Genomic DNA, 21,765 nt, shown 5'->3' on the forward strand with positions numbered 1-21,765 from the left:
AGCGACATTTCGTAGCCAAGTTTTCGTTTCGGGCCATTTGTTGCTGTTGGCCATCTGGGTGTTGATTAAAAATTGTCAGGTACTGAAAATTCATAGCCCTATATATCCTTCATATTTAAGTGTGTGTGTGGAAAGTGAAAAGCAAGGTCACCATCGTTATGAAACTTAGTTTTCTACACTTTGTAAAAGTAAGAGATATTTTATCAATGTTAATCACAACATTTTGGTCAACAAAATGCAGCAATCACCCAATATTATTTCCAGTCTTAGGTTGTAACACACTAAACTTGCCATAAAGTGACACAACATTCACCGGATATTCCCTTGAGGAAAACCTTTTGGTTACTGACTGTTAAAATCGATTGGATTCTCTGGTTGCTACTGCCACATATATTGGCCGAAAGCAAAGTGTTGCCATATTTTCCAGCGGGTTTTTAGGTTTGTTGAATGCCCATTTCGGGTTAATAACAAATAACCGAATGGTCCATTACACGAAATGAGTCTGAGCCATGGCCGAAAAGTGTTGAGACCCTTAGGCAACGGTCCTGTTACCAAATAATGGACTTGGGATCCCAACGGCAGTGCGATATGCTCATTACCCGAAATTACCCTCATGCATTAAGTAATAAATTTATATGAGCTAATTGCCAGCAAAAGTTCATTAATTTGAGAGTCATGAACCTAATTTATTGGGGCCATTAGGTGATCTTAGTTCCTGATTCCGTAAACATTGGGTTTGGTTAAAGCGCAGAAATGGCATAAAACTTAAGAGGTAACCGGTTTTAATAAGCTAAAGAAAGTATATTATTATTAGAGATTCAAGTGTATTGATTATAATCATAGTCATATTCAAATTCGCAGTGCAGTAAGTGAATAAGTGGCCCGAGTTACGACCACAAATTGAATATTTCCACTCCCTACGCTATTCATTGAACTCACACATATGCAAAGCGTGCTTATGGCTTATATAAATATGGCCAAATCAATCGTCCGTTATCATTGGGAATATGTGAATATTATATGTGTATTTGTGTATTTGCTTAGCCGCAGCCATCAAGACCGCTAATCTAATTTTCATATTTGTTCGCTTCGCTATTTGCAGATTTTATGACCCTTATATCGGCCTTGTGAATGCATCGCACCACCAGCTGCCCCACATTGGAAATCTAAAGCAACCAAATAGATAAGTCTGCGGCATGAATCGGCGAGTCCTGGCGTCATTAGAACAATTTGTACATAGTATATAACCAAATCCGCACATTGACCGATTGGATTAACTACACACGACCTAGGTTTGAAATTGATGGCCCAACAATCCCGAACACTGAATACTAAAAACGCATAAATAAATAAATTGAACGGCACGCAACGACTCTAAAAATATCACAAATTGTTGTATCAATAAATTATTAATAACAAAAGCTTAAAACATCAAATAGAGTTGAAAATCAACGGGAATATGTACGTAAAAAACCCACGAAATTCCAAGCGAACGAGGAGTGGCGAATTCGGAATTTATTCATACACACAAATATTGCAAAACATTTTTCCAGTTTAGTATGCATATGTCGAGGAGGCCATGATGGCCATAATGATAGCTCCCCGGTAGTTTCCACATATCCACCCGAATACCAGAAAAACCACATCCCCGCCCACCTTAGGAAACCGCTGTAAATATTCCAGAGATTATTTTTATTGTCCTTTTCAACTTTGCGTAGCATAAATTTACAATTTCTAGCTTGTAAATCATTTATACATACAAATAATATACTTAAATAGGTAGGGCTAGGTCGAAGGGGGGCGGCTGTGTCGATGGGCGTGGCAGCTCTGCGTAGTTAACTCGCTCACATCCTCAAGAATTCGCGGTCATTTCATTCAAACTGTATAGGAAATGAGAGTTGCAGAGTTGCAGTTGTGCGTATAATCGATTACATATACCTATTATAGATACTGCAAATTCTATGCCTATGAATATAATAATATATATATTTACAATTGACGACCAAGCAAAAGTAAAACTTTAACTTTAGTAAGAAGTCACAACACAATTGAACGAAAAACACAAACAAACTGAACTAAAGTAGATCGAAAATAAAGACATTGGTGAGGTGTTTTAATCACCTATTGCAGCATAGAGAATATACACATTAAAACAAAAGCTTATTAGTGATACTAATTTTAAATGGACAAACAAGAAAGCAAATGATTAATGAAAGAAGAAAACAAACTATGATTGATAATTCTAGCGAACCTTAAAATGTTTAAATTGTTAATAAATTTCTGTTGATCGATTCTATGTTATCTGAATTCGATTTCATGTGTATATAAAGTTATTAATCACATCAACAAGATGCTTGAGCTATCTTAAAAAATAACTGAACGATTAGATTAGGATAACAACACACATGCAGTGTGTTTTAAAACTACAATATCTGTTAGTAATAATTCCAATTGATTTATCATTAATTTGTGTTTTGTTAGTCCTGATAGCACAAATGTTTGTAGACATACTTCTCTTTGAAATTCTTTGAATTTAATAAATATATTTTCGATTGATTTTTCCAAATTTGTATCCCTTACTAATTTAAATCGACTTGTAGTTATGAAACGCACTGTCCATTCGTATACCGATTTACACAAAGACATAGAGAGACATTAAACTCATGCACGTTGGCTTATGAATACTTCTATATTTTGCAGATGAAATGAGAAAAAGTTCCACGCAAGTCAAACAAAATATGCAGATACATTATCTATCTATCTATCACGCAACCACACTAACACACAGAAAAACGCCACACACACACACACACGTATGTAAGAACCCTCACATCAATGCAAGAATCATAATATCTGAAAAAAAACTTACCAATTAGCATTACAAACTAATGAAACAACTCTTTCGAGCGAAAAACAACTAAGAAATCGACTAAAACTACACATAATGTAACAATGAAACACAATCGAATCGAATTGAATTGAAACACGAGACACGAAGGGCAACGCAGACTAAAGTTGAAATCCATATGCAGTTTGGCAAAAACATAGGCTACATTAGACACAGAGTATGTAAATTGACGAACGTTCAATAAACGAATGCGAAAATATAACAAAAGTATTAATACACGTACAAAAATCCATTTGAGTGTGCAAGTTCATTTATTTTGTACAGAGGAGCATGAGGGGGCATGCGGGGGAACCCCCATATATTTGGGTATGCTGTTCAATCAATTGTTCAACCGGAAATGGAAACAACACACTGCGAACTGAAGGCGCAAAGTGCATGGAGTGCACTTTCCATAGACCATGGCTCCTCCCATAGGGGCTGTGTATGAAACTACATACATTGCATGTGGCACGACGGACTAAATTACTCGAAAAATATATATTTAGTCACTGGCATGTTTTATGGATGCGTCGTAATTGAATTGAAGTTTCAAAGGGTGAGAGGTTTCGGTGAAATGGACCGAAAGCGAATGAATGGCATTTTCCAGCATTTTCCGGGAAAAAGTGATGATGGCTCTCCGCTGAGTTCTTGCCGGATAATAAATTTGGACAGCGTGTGCGCCAATGGACAAGGTAAATAAGGGTGTTCCATTCTAAGGGTTTGTATTTTTTTTTGGATTTATGTAGGTGCAAATAAAGCAGAACGATTTTCCAGTTAGTGCGTTTACAAACACTTCAGAATTGGCAGATTTGATAGTAGTATAGATTCATTCTTCCTTTTCTTTTGTTCTTAAATATATGCAAAGTAATATTTTACCCTAAATAAGTTTTCTTAGTTTTCATATTACAAGACCTTAATGTTCCACTTTATACCAAACCACTTTTCTCCATATTTTATCCCAGACAACAGCTGTTAAAGGATAATTACAATTTGTGGTTACTCAGTCTGCCATTAATAGTACACTTTCGAATAAATATAAATGAAAACGGAATCTTCGCGAAAACGCGAAAAGATTAATTGAATCACATTAGTCTGCATTGCCGCAGACAAAAATATGCAAACTGAATGCGTAAGCCGCAGAAAATGAAGTGAAAAAAAATGGGATGAAAAGCGAAGTAAAAACACAAATTAAAAAATGGAAAACGTGTGTAAATAGCGAGCAGCATTTTCCGACCCTCTCACGTTCTTGTATATTGCGGCTTGTGCAAATTTGCACCTAACCTTCAGTGCCACGACGACACGTGGAAAACACGGAAAAATCAAACGGGGGCCAGGAAAATGAGGAGCTTGGGGGCTCGAGTCTCCCATCTCGCTCTAGCGCTCATTTCGTATGCTGCGCAACAAGCATTTATGTAAATTGAAAATATGCCGGTGACGTTTGAGGGGTCGAAAAAATAGGCGGCGATGCCGAGCGGGGTGGTCATTTAAATTCAATTGTCAACGACATCTTCTCCGCCGGCTCTGGAAATCTGCGCTCAGATGAGAGCTGGTCCACCACTCGCAAGCCCGCATTTAAACAGGCATCTCTCGATAGGAGCAAACACTTAGAACTTTCTAGAAACCATAAATAACTATCTTATTCTTAAATCGAGAATATATTATAAATCTAATGATGATTCTAGGGTATCTCCCCTTTAAGTGGGCATGCTAGTTTTCAATTTTTTGCTATTTACTGTAGTGTTGGCATTGACATTAAATGGTGACCATAAAAACCAAATTACAGTAGCCATAAAATATTAAATTCTTAAAAAATTAATATTAAATATTTGTGGTTTTTCTAATTTAAAATAGAATGCCAATAATTTCATAAGCACAACCAAAGCTTAGCATATTCTTTCTAGTTTCAAACTATTTAAAATTCATGCTCTTTCCCCGGTCACAATTATGGAGTTATCACTGTAGTTACGCACATAGTAGTTACGTACATACATTCACTTATGCTGCACCCAACGAGTGACCACGCAAAGAGTATTCATATTTATTACTACGGATGCCGTTCAGTTCGCGTTTAACATTTGTGCCGTGCAGACCCAGTCACAGATTCATTCATCGATTCATTCAGAAGCATCCAAAGCATCCACTCAAGGATGGAGCGACTGCTGACCATGTTCGAGGAGGCGGATCCCTTCGCCACGTGGTGGCCCACGATAGCGGCCCTCACGGTGGGCATTGTGATTACGGTGCGGTGAGTGCGATGAGTCAACGGAAACTGTGTTATATTTTTTATTCACCCGGCCACATTCCCTACCATTCCCCCACCCCACCCTACCGTACCCCAGAAGCCCCCATTTTTTGGGGCATAAAAACTTTCGCCTCGGACACACGTAAATAAATGTCGCAGCAGCCCAGTAAAAACACCCCCGCAGTCACCGTTCGCGGAAAAGTTTTTAAGTGGATTTCATACGGAGATGGTGGAGAACTCGAGAGGAAGTGGATGAGCAGTGGTGCAGAGAAGACCCGGATAATATGTAATATCTGAAGATTATTTCCACTTTTGTTTTTTACACCCTCCGGTACTCGAGGGTTACCAGGATGAACTTTATTCATGCGAAACAAATTGGGGATAGAACACGTAGCCTACTAAAAATCATACATGCATTAAAAGTAAATAGGGAAATTTTTAAGGAAAATATTTAAATTTTCTATAAATAATAAATTTATATATTAAGTAAAGTTACTATTATACTATCCGGTCCAGTTGGAGAATGGTTTTATATACATACATGGATTAATACATATTCAGCACAGTATTTCTTGAGAGCCCTTCTCTAATTTGAGAGCTTTGCTTAATTTGTTTTGTGCAGGGTATCTGGTAGTTCAAGCATTAATTTACCACGTCGCCTACTGGTTTTTGTTATTCCTGCTCGCGGTTTTTGTGACCCGTCGCTATCTGTCGCTTCGCAGTTGCAGGTGTTAGTTTAAGCTGGGAAAGCGGAAGCGGAAATGGCAGTGACTGCAATATGGCACTCTGCACTTCCCTTGCAAGCAAGTCCCCCGCACTCCCTGCGCCACCTCAAAATATTTACAAAGTGGATTTGCGAAAGTTTGGCTCAAAGTAAATGAAATGCCAAATGAATTCCAAAATGAGGGATGGCATGGCAAACTTGGCTCTAAGGGCCAAAATAAGTCCCCGCCAAATGAAGTGGAACAAATGGAACTGACTGCAAAATGCAGAAATTAAATTGGCTTCGATTGCGGGGAGAGTGGGCTCTTAAAATTGGGAGTGAGCTTCATGTAGCTTTCTGTTAGCAAACCCAATTATTATCAAAAAACAAGCTCCTTATGTGAATATCTTTTAAAGTCTCAAAATAAGCTGCCTTTAAGCTAATAGCTTACATGCGCAATAAGTTGTTTCTTTCAAATGTAATTTTGTTACAAATATGCATAATATCAAACTAAATTCACAGACAACAGGACTAACGCACAAAAAGTGCAATTAAACGAATTGGAAATGAATTAGAACTCAGCCATGCGAATTAATTGACTACAGTACGAATAAATACTAATTAGTGAGCTTTGTACCTGTGCAGAGTTTAAAACACATTTCGCATATAGCTTTAGATAATGCCTGTGCTACAGTAATTTCGTTTGTTTCCCAAGGCTTCAAATTAAATAAATTGACAATTATTGTTTACACATACGCAGCCGAAATTAATGGAGTCGAAAATGGGCGGCCAGAGTTGGTCAAATCGCCAAATGACCTCAGGCAGACTTATGCAAATAGCCATGCTGATTCCATTAACGCCTATCAATAAGCCAAAATTCCGACTATATGGCTTTACCACCCCAGACACTTTGAAAAAAATCTATTAGACTTATTTTGCATAAAAACATTAAAAAACCTGCTTTTGTTTAAAGCAAATCTGTCTTTAACTAACTATGTCAATTTTTAACGTTTTATGCACAAAACTGATCTCTTTTAAAATATCTTATGTAAAAAGTTTCTTCGATTGTAAAAGCTTGACTCTTTTTTAACGATCTGTTATGAGTTTTTAATAAAAATAATCACTTTTAGTGATAATATTTAGCTAAGTGCACACACGCGACATGGATGCAGGACATCATTAAGCTACCATAAACCACTAGCCACACCCACTGATCCACATGCCGCCCCTCTGGCCATCCGCCATTCTCCAACCTCCAAACTCCATCTAATCCATGTATCCTTTACCCGCATGCCAGGACCTTAATGAGCGGCCAGCGCTGTCCGAACGATAATCAAATCAAGGAGCAAATCGTGGTGGTCACCGGCGGCAACGGCGGCATTGGCTTCGAAATAGCCCAGGCTCTGGCTGGCCGTGGTGGCCGTGTAATCCTCGCCTGCCGCAATCTCGAGGCCGGGAAGCGGGCGGCGGCCATAATCAAACGTGAGCTAGGCTGCCGCACACCACTGAATTCCTTGGACGAGGATGACAATCCGGCGGACAGATACTTCGTGGAGGCACGCTACTTGGACCTCTGTTCGCTGCGCAGTGTCCATCACTTTGCCGGCCAGCTGATGGCGGAATTCGAGCGGATCGATGTGCTGGTGAACAATGCCGGCGTGGTATTCGCCAACACCCAGGTGCCCACGGAGGATGGCTTTGAGCGGCACAGCCAGGTGAACTATCTGGCCCCCTTCCTGTTGACCCACCTGCTCCTGCCACACCTGCAACGCTCGGAGCAGGGCCGCATCCTCTTCGTTTCCGCCCATGCCCATCAGGGCGCCAAAATCGATTTCGACGATCCCCTGAATGTGGGCACCTGGTCGGTGAAGTTCCACGCCCGCGAAGCATTCGCCCACTCCAAGCTCTGCGTGCTGCTCGCCACCCGTTGGATGGCCAGGGAACTGAAAGGTAAGTGCCCAAAGTTCGAGACCTATTCCCCGAGAGAGAACTGGGGAAGTGCACTCGGAGGAGCTGCCTTCTCGGACTATCTCAATTGCTCAGTTAGTGGCCATTAGGCAGGGAAAAATTTAATTAATGGGTTCCTATCTTTGCTGCACTTGAACTTTCGCAAAACTTATCCTAAAGTAATGTTCGTTTCAACTATTATTTATAAATTATTAATTAAAATACATAGATAAGAGAAGGTATGTAATAACATCAATTCACATTGTTTATTCTTTATGTAAAAATCCCAAAAATATATATAGAACATATTTATAGAATATTTATTTCATTTCCTGACTTCAAGAACCAAATGGTATAAGTATGGTAGTTAGCACCGAAAGTGTTCTGTTTTTCTCTCAGTGCAGTTCCAAATTTTTAGCATAGTTTGCACTCTGATTTATTGATGCACTCACTGCGCAATCTTGATTTCCGAGATACAAATAACCAAGGTCCGCTTATTTCCCCACAGGTACCTCGGTCACGGTCAACTGCTGTACGCCAGGACTCGTCCGTGGAACCCGCCATTTTCGCAAGTAAGTGCCCAAGATCTGGAAGCCCCAGTAGCCAGACCAAGTCAACCGGGGAAAACCCGCAACCCAAATTGAAATTCAAACGAAAGTGGAGCAAAGTGCAGAATGCAACTGAAACTCTAACTAAATTTTAAGCTCATTTCGTGGCCGCGCGAAAGACAACTTTTGCACTTTCATTAAGCAGCTCTAGCTTGTCTCTATCTCTTTCTCTCTGTCACCTGCTATCTCTCTCTCTCTCTGGTTTTCTCTGACTTTGTATCTGCATCTGTGGAATGAGGGAGGAGGCGACTCGTTTTGATGCAATCAAAAAGTTGCCAAGTCATTCGGGCGGGGCACGAAATGGAAGCCACCTTTTTTGGCAACAGCATCAAGGTAACATTTCAACCGAAGGCCAAAATCATTTCGAAATACGAAATGAGTTGGTCAAATACCGAAATCCGGCCCAAATGCAACCAGAGAAATGGGGAAACGAATTGCAAGGGTAAGAGGTTGCAATGCATTTGGGAAAACATGCATAGAATGCAGTAACGAGAAACTAGAATTACCAAATAGATTCAATAAAAAGTTAATTGCTTTTATATAATGGATATTAGAATTTCTGAAAATTCTTGTAATGGACTGAGATTTTAAATTCAAATCACAGCCCAACTACAACTCATGGTCACTTCTGGTTGGCATCGATTTTCGTGCAACACGACATACAATTATTTGGCAACACTTGGCCATAACCATAATCAGGCTTAACAATTTGCCAATGCGATGGCATCGCAGTTTGCTTCTAAATCCGATTTTAAGGCATGCAAATTAGATGCGACTCGGCGCACAAAAAAGCAAAACCAGAGCAGCACATTTGCACAGTACACCGAAAAGGACGTGCAAACACGACAAACAGTTGCAAATTGCGGAAGGACAAAATGCCAGCAACAACAGACATCAACTGCCACATCAGCAGGACACTGAGAAAAACAGTCGTATCCTTTATTATTCAACAAAAAGAAATTCACTGAAACGCATATGATTAGTTGGCACTGTGGGTCGTTTTAAAAGAATAGGGTTTCAGTAGTCGCTTACTCTCAAATTAGTTACTTAAACTGGAATAAGTTAGTAAAAAGCACTTAGGGCCTTTAGCTTAGTAATAAAATTAATATAAATTTATAATGATGTGATATAAATGACATGATGTGTAAGCTCTTGTGAACTTCTGCCATTATCATTATCATCATGCTTAGATATATTTTTGCAACTGTGCAAGAAGGAACAACATTTCCAAACGACAACAGCTGCAATGAACTTTCACCCGGCCACGCCCACTCCTCATCATTAAATGCAGATGAGCTGCCATCGAGTGGCAGTTGACAAAAAGATATGAGGATGTGGGAATGGCAGGGAGTGAGCTCCTTGGGCCGAAGTGAAATGCGGTAATTAAAAGCGCCCAAGTCAGAGAATTGCGGGTCGGCCGCAATTGAAATGGCGGCGGGTCAAGCTCGTTTCTCACTGCTGGCCAGCAGGCTCCTCGTTTGGGCCAACTTTCGCCTGCTGACCCCGCCACGTCGTCCTTTTGAGTTATGACCCAGACCCACAGTCACACACCCCGGTGACAGATGCCTCCGCATCTACTGGCTCTGTTGACGCTGCTGATGCTGCCAGTTGTGTTGGCAGCTCGACTTTTTGCTAAAAAAGATTTATTCCTTTGGGATTTGTCCCAGAAAGTAAAGTACCTGCGATATAAAGAGTCCCTTAGATATACAAAACCTTGAGATGGAGAAACCTTAAAAGTATTTCACAAGTTGTACCTAATAATCTGGCTAGTTACTTAAGCTAAGCTAGCTAAGCTTAGATACTTTTCTATTTTGAAACTAGTCTATCTTGACTATCTTGAATTTTACTTTCAGATTTCATAAAACTTACTTAAATTTCTTATGATTATTTAGCTTCTTAAGTCAATTTGCCTACACTCTACCATTACAATTGGGCATCTCTGATGGCCAGCAGCAAGTTGGTGGCACACTGTGAACTAACTGCCTGGCCATGAACATGAACATGTCCGGGACTCGGGAACCGGGGTCCAGTCTCCTAATGATGGACCAGAATTAATGCGAAATTTATTGATGCTTCTTAAGCTGGCACAAAAGTTGTCCCTTGTTTTTCCGCTGCTTCCTTTTTTCTGGCAGTTATAAATTAGAATTTGCCGACAATGTGCTGGTATACAGAGGGCTACTGGTGACCCCCAGATTCTCGGGAAATTCATATATTCAGATTGTCCAGGGTGGGCAAGATTTTCAGGATGAAGAGTTCACAGATTTATTTATTCGTGCGCGTCAATACAACCTACATTCATAGCTTAAAAGGTCTTGTGAGAAAAGAAAAGGATTGTTTCAGTTGGATTTATTTAAGCCTTTGAAAAAGAACGACATGAAATCGAAAAACCAATTTAATTTTTATTTAATAAAAATGTTTTATTTAACATTTATGAGATTTAAATTACACCTCAAGTACTTTCTGTGACTCCTTAAAACAACTTAAAAGTGGTTAGAAAATTAGGTTTAATGACTCATTAAATGTATTTTTAGAGACTCTTTAAAAAATAATGTCACATTACCCAAAATGCAAGATGATTTAGACATTTCGGATAAGGCCAAGAGATTAAACATCGCTCGATGGCCATTGAATTTGTGAATTATTATGAGCCTGTTCATAAAGCCTGTTCGCACATGCGACGAACACATGTAAATGGGGATTTTGGGGGCGGGTAAGCACATGCTCAGTGGAGGCCCAAAGACCAAAGGCCCAAGCCGAGGACAATAGATGGCCAGGACCCACTCGGTGGGTAGCACAATGGAGCAGGTGCTCAAGTGTGTGTGGCACACACGGAGTCACAAACGCAGCACACAGTTGCACATTGTTAACACGACCAGCACGTATAACGAATTACACAATTCAATGGCTATAAATGATGTAAAAGAGGCTAAGGTTTAGATACAGTTCTCGTGCTCATTCCACCGTAAGGAGCTGGAGTTGGGCTGTCAGAAGCCAGGAAAGCATAATCCATCATAGGCACAAATTGTACTGTCTGCATATGTACAAGTTTAACTACCCTGCTCCGTTTCCATTTCCATTTCCCTGCTCATATTTCCATTCCCATATTCCGCTTTTCCTGCCGAAGCAGAAACATTGTTAACATGCGTCATTACAATTTGCAAAATGCGATAACAATGCGCCAGCAAAAAGTGGCCTGAAAATGGACAAAAAGCGAGCCAGGCAAATCAAATGCCTTGGCGAGCGTACAAATCACTTGGACATAAAACGCAGCACCTTGGCAGGTGGAAGGTGGAATAACGCTGTGGACAAGGACATGGTCATGAAGATGGAGATGGCCCTGGAACTGGGAATGGGCATGGGCATAGGTACTGCTCCTATCGGCGTGGCACGTGACCAACTGAGTACCCAAGCCATCTTACATCGTAGAGATGTATTTTTTAGACATCTAATAAAAATGATTGAGTTATGTATGGAATATAACATACCCATTGGAATATCTTAAGTTCTAGGTATGCTTACCTATAACATACCTATAAATAAATAAATTTCAAGTAGCGAAGGCCTATGTAAATGGGTGCCGGAGAATTAGAGACCTTTTACAATAAATTAAATATACTGATAGCGTGCACTTTCAGCACAAATGCCTCAATTTCGTTGTTGTATTGTAAGGGCACCACAACAAACCAGGCAAAGTCGAAACAAATTAAACGAAACAAACACATGCTCACCTCTAGTGGCCAAGGAAGCACCCCACTTGCCCCAAAAACTTGGCCAACTGCTGCGGGCAGCGGGAATAAAACAGCAAATGAACAGCGGAAGCGACATCAAGTGGCTGTACATGTAGGTGAATGTGAGCCGGGCTTCTCCACGGGCTCGGAGGTTTGGATGTATGGCAACTGGAACTGGAAGTGGATTGCTTCATGCCCATGTGAGCAGCACTTGGAGCTTTTCTATGGTTCTATCATTCTATGATTGAAAATCTAGTTATGAATTCTGTTTCATAAAAACATATTTAATATACAACCCACTTACATTTTTAGAACATTATCTCGTCGATAGTAAACTTGTTGCAAATAGGTGTTTTCTAATTCCTTTAGCTGAGTAAGGAGTATCTGTTAGTCGAAGTACTAGACTTTAGCGTTCTATCTAGTTGTTACACGCCATATTTGAATATTTTTTCTCACATTTTCGCATTCTGTTTACACTTTAACGATTTCCGCATTATACCTAAAATATTTGTGTTGCCATCATAAATATTTTCATTGCATTGTTCGGTTTGAATTAAATTTTTTTCAGTGCATGAAGCATTGGCTTCCTGTCCAACGGATATCTCCCTGTTGTGCTTTTTGTGCTGTTGCATTCTGTTACATGTTTTGCCTTTGCAAGTAGATTTCTTTTTACAGACTTTGTAGCGCCAAATTGAACTTTTGTTGTACTCGTACTTATACCACACTGCCACGCCCACACCTCACCTTCCCCGCTTCCTTGCTGGCTTACTATGTATGTATATGTGTATGGCATACACTATTCATATCGGAGATAACTCTGACTTTCGCTGGCAACTGCAAAAGTGCCGAAGCAGCTGTCATGCTCACCCATGCACTGCGATTCCCAACCCTGACCATCCTGGCCACCCAGGCCATCCTAGCTATCCTGGCCACGCCCACATCCTGACACTCTTGGGGCATCTTTCTTCTTTTTTTGCAGCTGCCCTTGATGAAAAAACCGATACCTGCTGGGCTTTCGAGATTGTGGCCGAGTGCCTTTTTTTTTTTTTTTTTTTTTTAATTTTTTTTTATTATTTATTGAATCTTCCCTTTGTGTTAAGAGACTAACAATAAGTGTTCAAATCTTAATCTAACTTAATTAACTTTCACTTAGTGATAGTTTTTTTTTTTTTTTTTTTTTTTTTTTTTTCATTAATGCCCTAATAAGTTTATTGCTGGGCTGGGAGGTCGTTGCGGTGCAGCCGGCTTTGACTGCATACTCGGATTAGTTTTCTTGCGAGGGGATTTGTATGGGTGGTCAGCTTTTCGTTATACTTCGTTTTTTTCTCAGCTATTACTTCGATTACTAATTTGATTTTTAGGTCTCTGTGTATGTTTTCGTTTCGAAGGTACCACGGCGCTCCAGTGATAATTCTCAGAATTCTTGTCTGTGCTCGCTGAATAATGTCTATGTTACTTCTGGATGCGTTGCCCCACAGCTCGGAGCCATAAGTCCAGATAGGTTTTAAGACGGAGTTGTATAGAAGAGCTTTGAACTCCAGACTAAGTGGAGAGCGAGCATTTATGAGCCAGTGGAGGTTCCTTGCTTTAAGTTTAAGATGTTTCGATTTGGCTTCTATATGTTTGCGCCAAGTGAGCCGCCTGTCCAGATGAACTCCCAGATATGTTACCTCGTCGGCTTGTGGAATGCATATGTTATTCAAGACCAGTGGTGGGCATGTTTGTTTGTTTAAGGTAAAGGTAACCTGCTTGCATTTTTGAACATTTATTGAAATTCTCCAGTCGGCAAGCCATCGTTCTACAGATGTTAAGTGTCGGGATAGGAGTGCCGTGGCTTTTATTGGGCATTTCGAGCGACTGAGTATCGCGGTATCATCAGCGAACGTGGAGGTTGTTAGATTGTAGTCTATGGGGAAATCCGCCGTATACAGGGTGTATAAGATTGGACCCAGTACACTGCCTTGCGGCACTCCAGCTTCGATTGCGCAATCGCGTGAAGTGCTTGTATCGCATCTTATTGCAAACACTCTGTTATATAGGTATGACTTCAGTAGCTTATGTGTGTTTTGGGGCAACAGCTTGATTATTTTAAACAAAAGTCCATCGAGCCACACTCTGTCAAATGCCTGCGCGACGTCTAGAAAAATGGCTGTGCAGTATTCTCGATGTTCAAAAGCAGTACGAATTTCTGACGTGATTCGGTTGACCTGTTCGATGGTTCCATGTTTTTCTCTAAAGCCAAATTGATGTGTTGGAAGTGTGTTGTTTATTCTAAGATGAGGGCTAATCCGAAGGAGTAGCATTTTTTCAAACAGCTTTGAAAGACATGTTAATAAGCTTATCGGTCTATATGATGATGGCTGCGTTTTATCTTTTCCTGGCTTTGGAATCATTACTATGGTCGACTTTTTCCATTTTTGAGGGAAGTATCCAAGCTTGGCGATTGCGTTGAACAACAGGCAGATGTGAAGAATAGCACACTTTGGGAGTTCGATGAGCATTCTTGGAGTTATTAGGTCGTAGCCAGGCGATTTTCTTGGGTTCAGTTGCTCTTTGATAACCTTTGCTAGTTCACATGGTCGGAATTCAAAGGGTTCTTGAGGATCTAGATTGGCTGCTATTAAAGGAGGGAGAATAAATGTGTTGGTAGAGGGATTTGGTCGGAATACATTTTGTAAATGGTCAGCGAAAGCACTGGCTCTTTCTTCATCACTTCGAAACCAAGTGCCAGAGGGACTTCGGAGTGGCATAATTGGCGCTATTGGAGTCTTTAGGTTTCTGTGAGCTCTCCAAAGAGGGTACTTAGTGCTGGTGGGAGAGAGTTGCTCGATATATGAACGTTGGCTGTTTTTTTCCTCTTGTTTGAGAGCATTGGTAAGCCTGCGTGTGGCTATCTTAAGCATGTGCTTAGTAATTGGTGATCTATTAGACTGCCAATCCCTTCGTAGGCGTCGTTTATCTAATACCAGCCGCTCGATTTCGCGATTAGTTTTGATGTAGTTTGGTTTTGCATACGTCACTGGCGGGGTTGAAGCCTTTGCAGCCGAGACTAAAATGTTTTCAAGAGTTTCCGTTGACTTGTCTATATCCTCCTTTGAAGATAATGCCGTCGTTAGTTCTATGTGTGAACAGACATACTTTTGATACCTTGGCCAGTTTGTTCTAAAATTTGTGAGTCTATACGGTGGGTCGACGATGTGGGGGCGAGTTAGCATATTTAGAAAAACAGGTGAGTGATCTGATGATAAATCTGCTAGTGCTTCGGCGGTGACCATGTTGCGGGGGACATGTTTAGTAATTGCAAAATCGATCAGGTCTGGGATTTTTCTTGGGTCTGCTGGCCAGTATGTAGGCTTACCCGGGGATACATAGTCTAGCTTGTTTTCTGGCTTCGTAAGCGCATTGTACAATTGCTTACCCTTTGGCGACACAAGTCGAGATCCCCAATGGGTGTGCTTGGCGTTATAGTCACCCGCTGCGATGAACCTGTCACCTAGTGTGTTAAAGAATTCCATGAATTGATCCTCAGAGATTGGAAAGCGCGGTGGGCAGTAGACTGCGGCTAGAGTCGTTGAACCATTGTTGAGTTGTAAGGCTATGGACGTAGATTGTAAGTAGTTTTTGTCAAAATTGTTTAAGTGGTGGTGTTTTATGCGATTTCTGATGAGTATTCCAGTGCCTCCATGAGCTTTACCATCTGGATGATTTGTACCATAGAACAAGTATCCTGGTATATGAAAATTGTTTTTATTTGTGAGGTGCGTTTCTGATAGTAGCATTACGTCGATGTTTTTTTCGTAAATGAACTGTGTGAGCTCTTGTGTATGCCGTGAAACGCCATTTGCGTTCCACAGAGATATCCGTAGGGAAGCCATTATGGGGATTTTGAAGATACAAGAAGTTGAATCAGGATATTTTGGTTTTTCATGAGCTCTTGCAAAGTATTTTGCATGAACGTCATGAAGTCTTTCATGCTTTGCTGTAGGGATAGCATCATAGCTTCGATGCCACTTTGTTGTGTTTGTTGGATGTTTGTCGGTGTATGTTCGGAATGAGCAGTTCTTGTCGGTGGGGCGGGCACTTCTAGTCCGGATTTTAGGGCGCTAGCGAAGGAAATTGTTGGAGTAGTGTTTGGGACAGTTAGGGGTGGTTGAAGAATCGGTTGCGGTGAGTAGAAATTGACTTTGTTGTATGTATGTGCTGTGGCAATACGTTTGTTTAGGCGGCTCTTCAATTCTTTGTACACCACACAGCCTCTGTAGTTTGCAGTATGTTTTTCCCCGCAGTTACTGCATTTCTTCACAGACTTATCGTCCTTGTTTTTGGGGCAGTTTGCGGTAGTATGAGGTTCGCTAGGCCGAGTGCCTATCATCGGAATTCTTGTATACTGCATCATCTTGGCAGGAAGGTCAGTTTATGGCTGCGTATCCGGACTGATTTATTGCGACCCTTTATCCACTTGACAGTTGGACACTTACATAGCAGATTGGTTGCTAAAGCAATATTATACATTTAAATGCAGCTATTCACTATGTCTTTTTGTCGGTCTACTCTGTAATTAAGTGCCAATATCAGTATGCCATCTTCCAACTGCAGCACGGAATTTCCAAGCTCTTCAATCTAATGAAATAATATTCTATATAAAAAGTAACCATTCTAAAATAACCTATATATTGTAACATAATCGCCAGAAAGGCACTTAGCCCTTAGTCTGTTTAAATCGCCGTCCAATAAAAACAATTAACGTGGCGTATACGTATTAATTTCGACCTAGAGTGGATTCAATTTCCGCTGGTGGCCCATCTATTGTGGCATTAAAGTAAAATACTCGGAAAAAGCCATGCCATTTTCTCTCTTTCAAGCCATTTTGCTGCGCTTTTCCTTTGGCTGGCTGGCGGACACACACACGTACAGCTAAAAGATTTTCCCGGTCGGTAATAGCAGGTGGTGCAGGTCGGGGTTTAAATGAACTTTGCACCGCTGCAGCTTAGCGAGTCAGGCTGAAATTTTTCAATCCCACCCACGGCGACGGTCAAAAATTGGTGTGAGCATATCAGGCTGGTCGGTGGCGTATACGCAATATTCCAGACATTCAAGCTGTAACTGCTTAGCGAATATTCTCTTATTATAGCCAACCAAAACTTAAGTAACATATATATTTTTAATGCTTTTAAATTTAAGTTTTCATCTAATCTAAGCTAGAAATGTAATATTTTACATTTAATTAAATGTCAACGTGGCTCCCAAACAAATTATTTTCCCAATTTAAACCGGAAAATTTATATACTCCCTTCGAAAGCCCACCAATATTTCCTGACTACTCTGTGTAAACAGCCATTAATCAATGCATCCAAAGAGTAACCACCTAGTCTAAGCCACGAACCCAGCCACACACATTCATTTTGTTTACTCGTATCTATGAAAACGCTGGCGTAAAACGATGAATGGAATCAACGCCAGCCGCGACCCAGGGACAAGGGGATTTAACTTTTGTGGCGGCATGGGAGGTTCCAGGGGGTCAGAGGCACGATCCAGGGCCAGGTCAGCCCAATTCAAACAGAGAGATGCGAAAGGCAATATTTTATATACCTAGATGAGGTGTGGGAAAGCCAAAAAAAATGATAAGTTGGTTAGGGACCTTACTAGATATAGCTCATTTCATATATAAACTGAACAGTTCTTGGAATACTTATATATAAAATATGTAAATATAATTGCGCTTATATTAAATTATTCTGAAAAAATAAAACTAAACAATAATATTGTATATAGATTACTTGGTACACATAGCTATTATCTAGTATGGTTATCTAGTTATAACCACCTACTATATAGGCACCTCCAATTGCTGAGCACACATGGCATCGCTTTTATGTGTGACTTCTATCTGTGCGTACTATGAAGTGAATGAAAATGAAAGGCAGTTAATGCTCAAGTCACGGAAAAAACGTAAATGGAAAAGTTAAACGCATTAATTATTTATTTATCGTTTTATCGTGTTCAAGTGTCGGTGAACTTGCTCACCGTTCATCGTTCGTTGCCCGCCTGGAAAAAAACAAAAGGAAAGCGGCAAACGAGGGCGAAAAGCATTAACAACGTCAGCTAAGCAAATTGTGCGCAAGTTCGTAATCCTTCCTGAAAGGCAGCATCAGAAGTGCACAGAGAAAAATAGTTAGGTAGCTTTAAAATGCGTTCAAAATACTTAAATGACTTAATAATTCAGTTCTAAAACAGTTGAATCAATATGAGATAATTTATATAAATATTATAATAATTTAAAGAGCTCAGAAAAGCTTAAGTAGGTTTAGCTCTTTTTTAAATTAAAAAAATTAGTCCTTTAAATATTTCTCAGTGTAAAAGTAAGGAGAGGCGTTGAAAGAAGTGGTAGGGAGCTGGTCGGGGGTGGCCATTTCGCACATCTCGTTGGGCTCAGACGCTGGAATTGGCCCAGTCCCAGCTGCGGAGATGGCCAAAAGCTGGAGATCAACGGATGAGCGTCTGAATTGAATGGAGGACAGCTGGCGGTACTGGCGCCCTTTATCGCCCCAATTGAAAATGCCATTAAAACAATGCACCCAAAAGAAATTGTTCAAGTTTCGCTCGATGACCAGATTTAGTCAGAACTTTATAAGAAACTTAACTGGGATATAACGATTTAATTGAATGAGGAATATGGTTTGAATAATTAGCGAGCTAAACAAGACACTTTATTTCCAAGTTTGTGCATATCCTGAGAGTTTCAAGCCACTTTCATGTTTCTTAATCAAAACTAATTTAATTGGCTAAACCAGCAACAGAAGCATTTAACACAATATATGTGATACATTTAAATATAGTTTTCACAGCCATATATCAGCTGTCAGGAAAAAGTTTATTTATATATGCCTTAATTGTTGCTTTCCTTAATTGCGAATATATCTACAACATCTTAAATCAGACGCAATTATTACATTTAAGAATTTAAAGCTTGTCAATGGCTATTTTACTAAAACATATTTCTTTTCCTTTCTAGAATCCATTTTAAATGTACCCCATTCAGCTTCAACATTTCCTGACTCCTTGTTTGCAATTTAAATAATTACAATAATTGGTTAACTTTGCAGCTCGCCGCTGATGTCGTCCCTCTGCGTGAAGGCGGTCACCTACCCGTGGATGTGGCTGTTCATGAAGAACGCCTACGAGGGCGCCCAGTGCGCCATCCGCTTGGCCACCGATCCCCAGCTGAAGGAAGTCACCGGCGAGTACTTCAAGTGAGTAGTTGCCATGCCCACTCCGCTGCACTGCACCGCACGGCACTCCAATCCGGTTTCTGTTGGCCGCATTAGCAGCACTTTGTTGGCCACTTTCTGCAGCCCCGTTTTTTTTTTGTTCGTTGCAGTGATTGCGAAATTGCGGAAAGTTCGGTGACGGGCCAAGACAAGGAGTTGGCCAAGAAGCTGTATATGCAAACCATAAAAACCCTCGAAAGCGTTACCAAGCTAACCGTCGACAGGGAGGAGTACGGCTTGGATTTGCAGCTGGAGATGGAGTCTGAGCTGAGGCTGGAGGCCCCGGTGGAAGCGGAACCGGAAACGGAAACGAACCAGGCAGCGGATGAAAAGAAGTGGCTGGGAAATGGAGAGACGGAGCAGCCGTAGTCATTGGAGTGATTTATGCCTGGCACGCGGCCCGAGTTCCTTGGAGACTGCCAACTGCAACGTCTATTTGCATTCGGTTTAACAATTGCCGCATTAGGCAGCCTGCCTTCACATCCCCCACCCCCCTGACTTTATGGGGCTCCCCCTTTTTCGCCGGAAATAAATGCAACTTTAATGTGCGAGCAGCCTGAATTTGCCGAGTTTGTACTTTTCGAGCAGCGTCGATGGGCTGAATACGTTGGTGCTTGAGCCTTTGATTTATTCCCTATTTAAAATGGCCTCGTTTGAGCGGGAATCCCTGCAAGAATCCCAGAATGGACACTGGCAAGCTATTCGGGTGAATAATAGAAATGAATGGGGAGCTTTGGGGATTTTCAAAGGAGATCGAATGACTGAATGCCTTTTTCAAAGGAAAATGTTTCTATTAAATCGTCATAGTTAATAAATATAAATAAAATTTATTTAATTTCAATTAAAATCGTTACTTTCCAATCGAACTAAAATCATTTGCAATTTATTCTATGCAACTAAAGTTCAAAGATTATTTCGATTAAAATCCAAAGTAGCAGCCCCGAATTGTAATCGTACATTTAGAAGTCAAAATGCTGGAAAATCCATGGGCACAAGCTTGAATGGAGAATAGAGAATGAGCTAATTGCAAAATGTTTTTCGCTCCGTCTAAATTTGGCCCGCTCCCAGCCCCCGACTCCTGATCTCTGGGCCAAATGGCAACGCGTGCCAACAAACTGTTGATTACCAGCACAACAACAACGAGGACTTGAACTCACACAGATACTCGCCTAAATAGATATGTATGTATGTGTGTGTGTACGGACGGAAAACCAACCAGAGATGCAAGGCCAATTATTTTTAGTTCAGCTAAAACCGATTTCCATTATAATGTGTGTACAATCTACAATGCGAGGCTTAGACGAGGACATGCCAGGGGCAGACAGCCGGGAGAATTATACATTCCGAGGACCCGGACGCCACCTACACAGAGAACAAATAGATATATAAATCTGGCTAATTGATTTTAAAATGTTTACATTATGTTCAAAACCTGCTAAAACTTATTATAAGATACAATACACTAGGATACAATATAAGGTTAAGTTTATAGTATTATGGCCCTTACTTCTTCATAGATATACTTCTTATTCCCCCTAATTATAAATTCGTTAAAGTAAAATATTTTTAATATTTTATCCGATTTAGTTGAGCTATTACTCCACAGTAGTTTTCTATGTAGCAGGACACATGCAACTGTCTCGACGCAGCCCCGCTTTGTATGCTATGGAAAATCTCTTTATTATATTACGTGCCGACGCTTTTGTTGTCAGTTGGCAGGCGGCACAGCACCAGCAACAAAAGCCATTCACCCCCCTTCTGGAAAAATGGCCTCCCAGCACCCAAGACCCACAACCACCCACCTCCCGCACACATCCGCATCCCCATTTTTGCCGGAGGGGGGGACGGGGTAAGCGCCATGTGTTGCAAGAGCAATTTTATGCTTCCCTTTTCGAAGTTGCTTCGTTTGACTGGCCCAGTTCTTTCCGCCCATTTTTCCCCATTTTTCTGATTCTGCGAAATGAAAAGCTCTTAGCGTGGAAAAGCGATTACGATGCTGGCGAAAAGCTTTACGTTTCCGGTTACCTTTCCGCCGCAACGTGTTACCGTAATGTGCATTTTACGCGCTTCAGTTTGGCCGACCTAAAGGGGGATCCCCGGAGTTCCTCGAGCTACTGACTTCCGGTGTGGCGTGTGCATTCACTGAAAGGCGCTAAGTCACTGCCGCTGTTTTTTTCCAGTGCACATAAAAGCTTTTTGGGAGCAACAGTCGCCCATTAAAAGCCCGCTCACTTGACTCTCTTCGAGTGGCACACTTGTCTCTTAAGTTTCGACTGCTCTTTACTTCTTCTTTTCGATTTATGATTCAAAATATTGCGTATACGTAAGCAATGTTTGGTTTGCTTTATTTTAAATAAAAACAATAAATTTAGGACAATTTTT

The 21,765-nt window shown here is 40.8% G+C and overlaps 2 protein-coding genes across 4 annotated transcripts in view; both read left to right on the forward strand.

The window, feature by feature from the left end:
* LOC6613770 (patj homolog) overlaps positions 1-3,140 on the forward strand; it is a 29,272-nt gene extending 26,132 nt beyond the window's left edge. For all 3 annotated transcript variants that reach the window (XM_032721721.1, XM_002038203.2, XM_032721722.1), the window contains one exon: positions 1,103-3,140. The gene's annotated coding sequence lies outside the window, so the exon portion shown is untranslated. The remainder of the gene's footprint in view (positions 1-1,102) is intronic.
* Positions 3,141-4,895: 1,755 nt separating this feature from the next.
* Positions 4,896-19,944, forward strand: LOC6613772 (retinol dehydrogenase 13). The gene is made up of 5 exons (XM_032721575.1): positions 4,896-5,132; positions 7,130-7,782; positions 8,288-8,351; positions 19,219-19,365; positions 19,494-19,944. The coding sequence occupies exons 1-5, from the start codon at positions 5,035-5,037 to the stop codon at positions 19,750-19,752; spliced, it is 1,221 nt and encodes a 406-aa protein (XP_032577466.1). The 5' UTR covers positions 4,896-5,034; the 3' UTR covers positions 19,753-19,944.
* Positions 19,945-21,765: the final 1,821 nt, after the last annotated feature.

The sequence above is a fragment of the Drosophila sechellia genome, chromosome 3R (genome assembly GCF_004382195.2).
Source record: "Drosophila sechellia strain sech25 chromosome 3R, ASM438219v1, whole genome shotgun sequence".
NCBI lineage: Eukaryota > Metazoa > Arthropoda > Insecta > Diptera > Drosophilidae > Drosophila > Drosophila sechellia.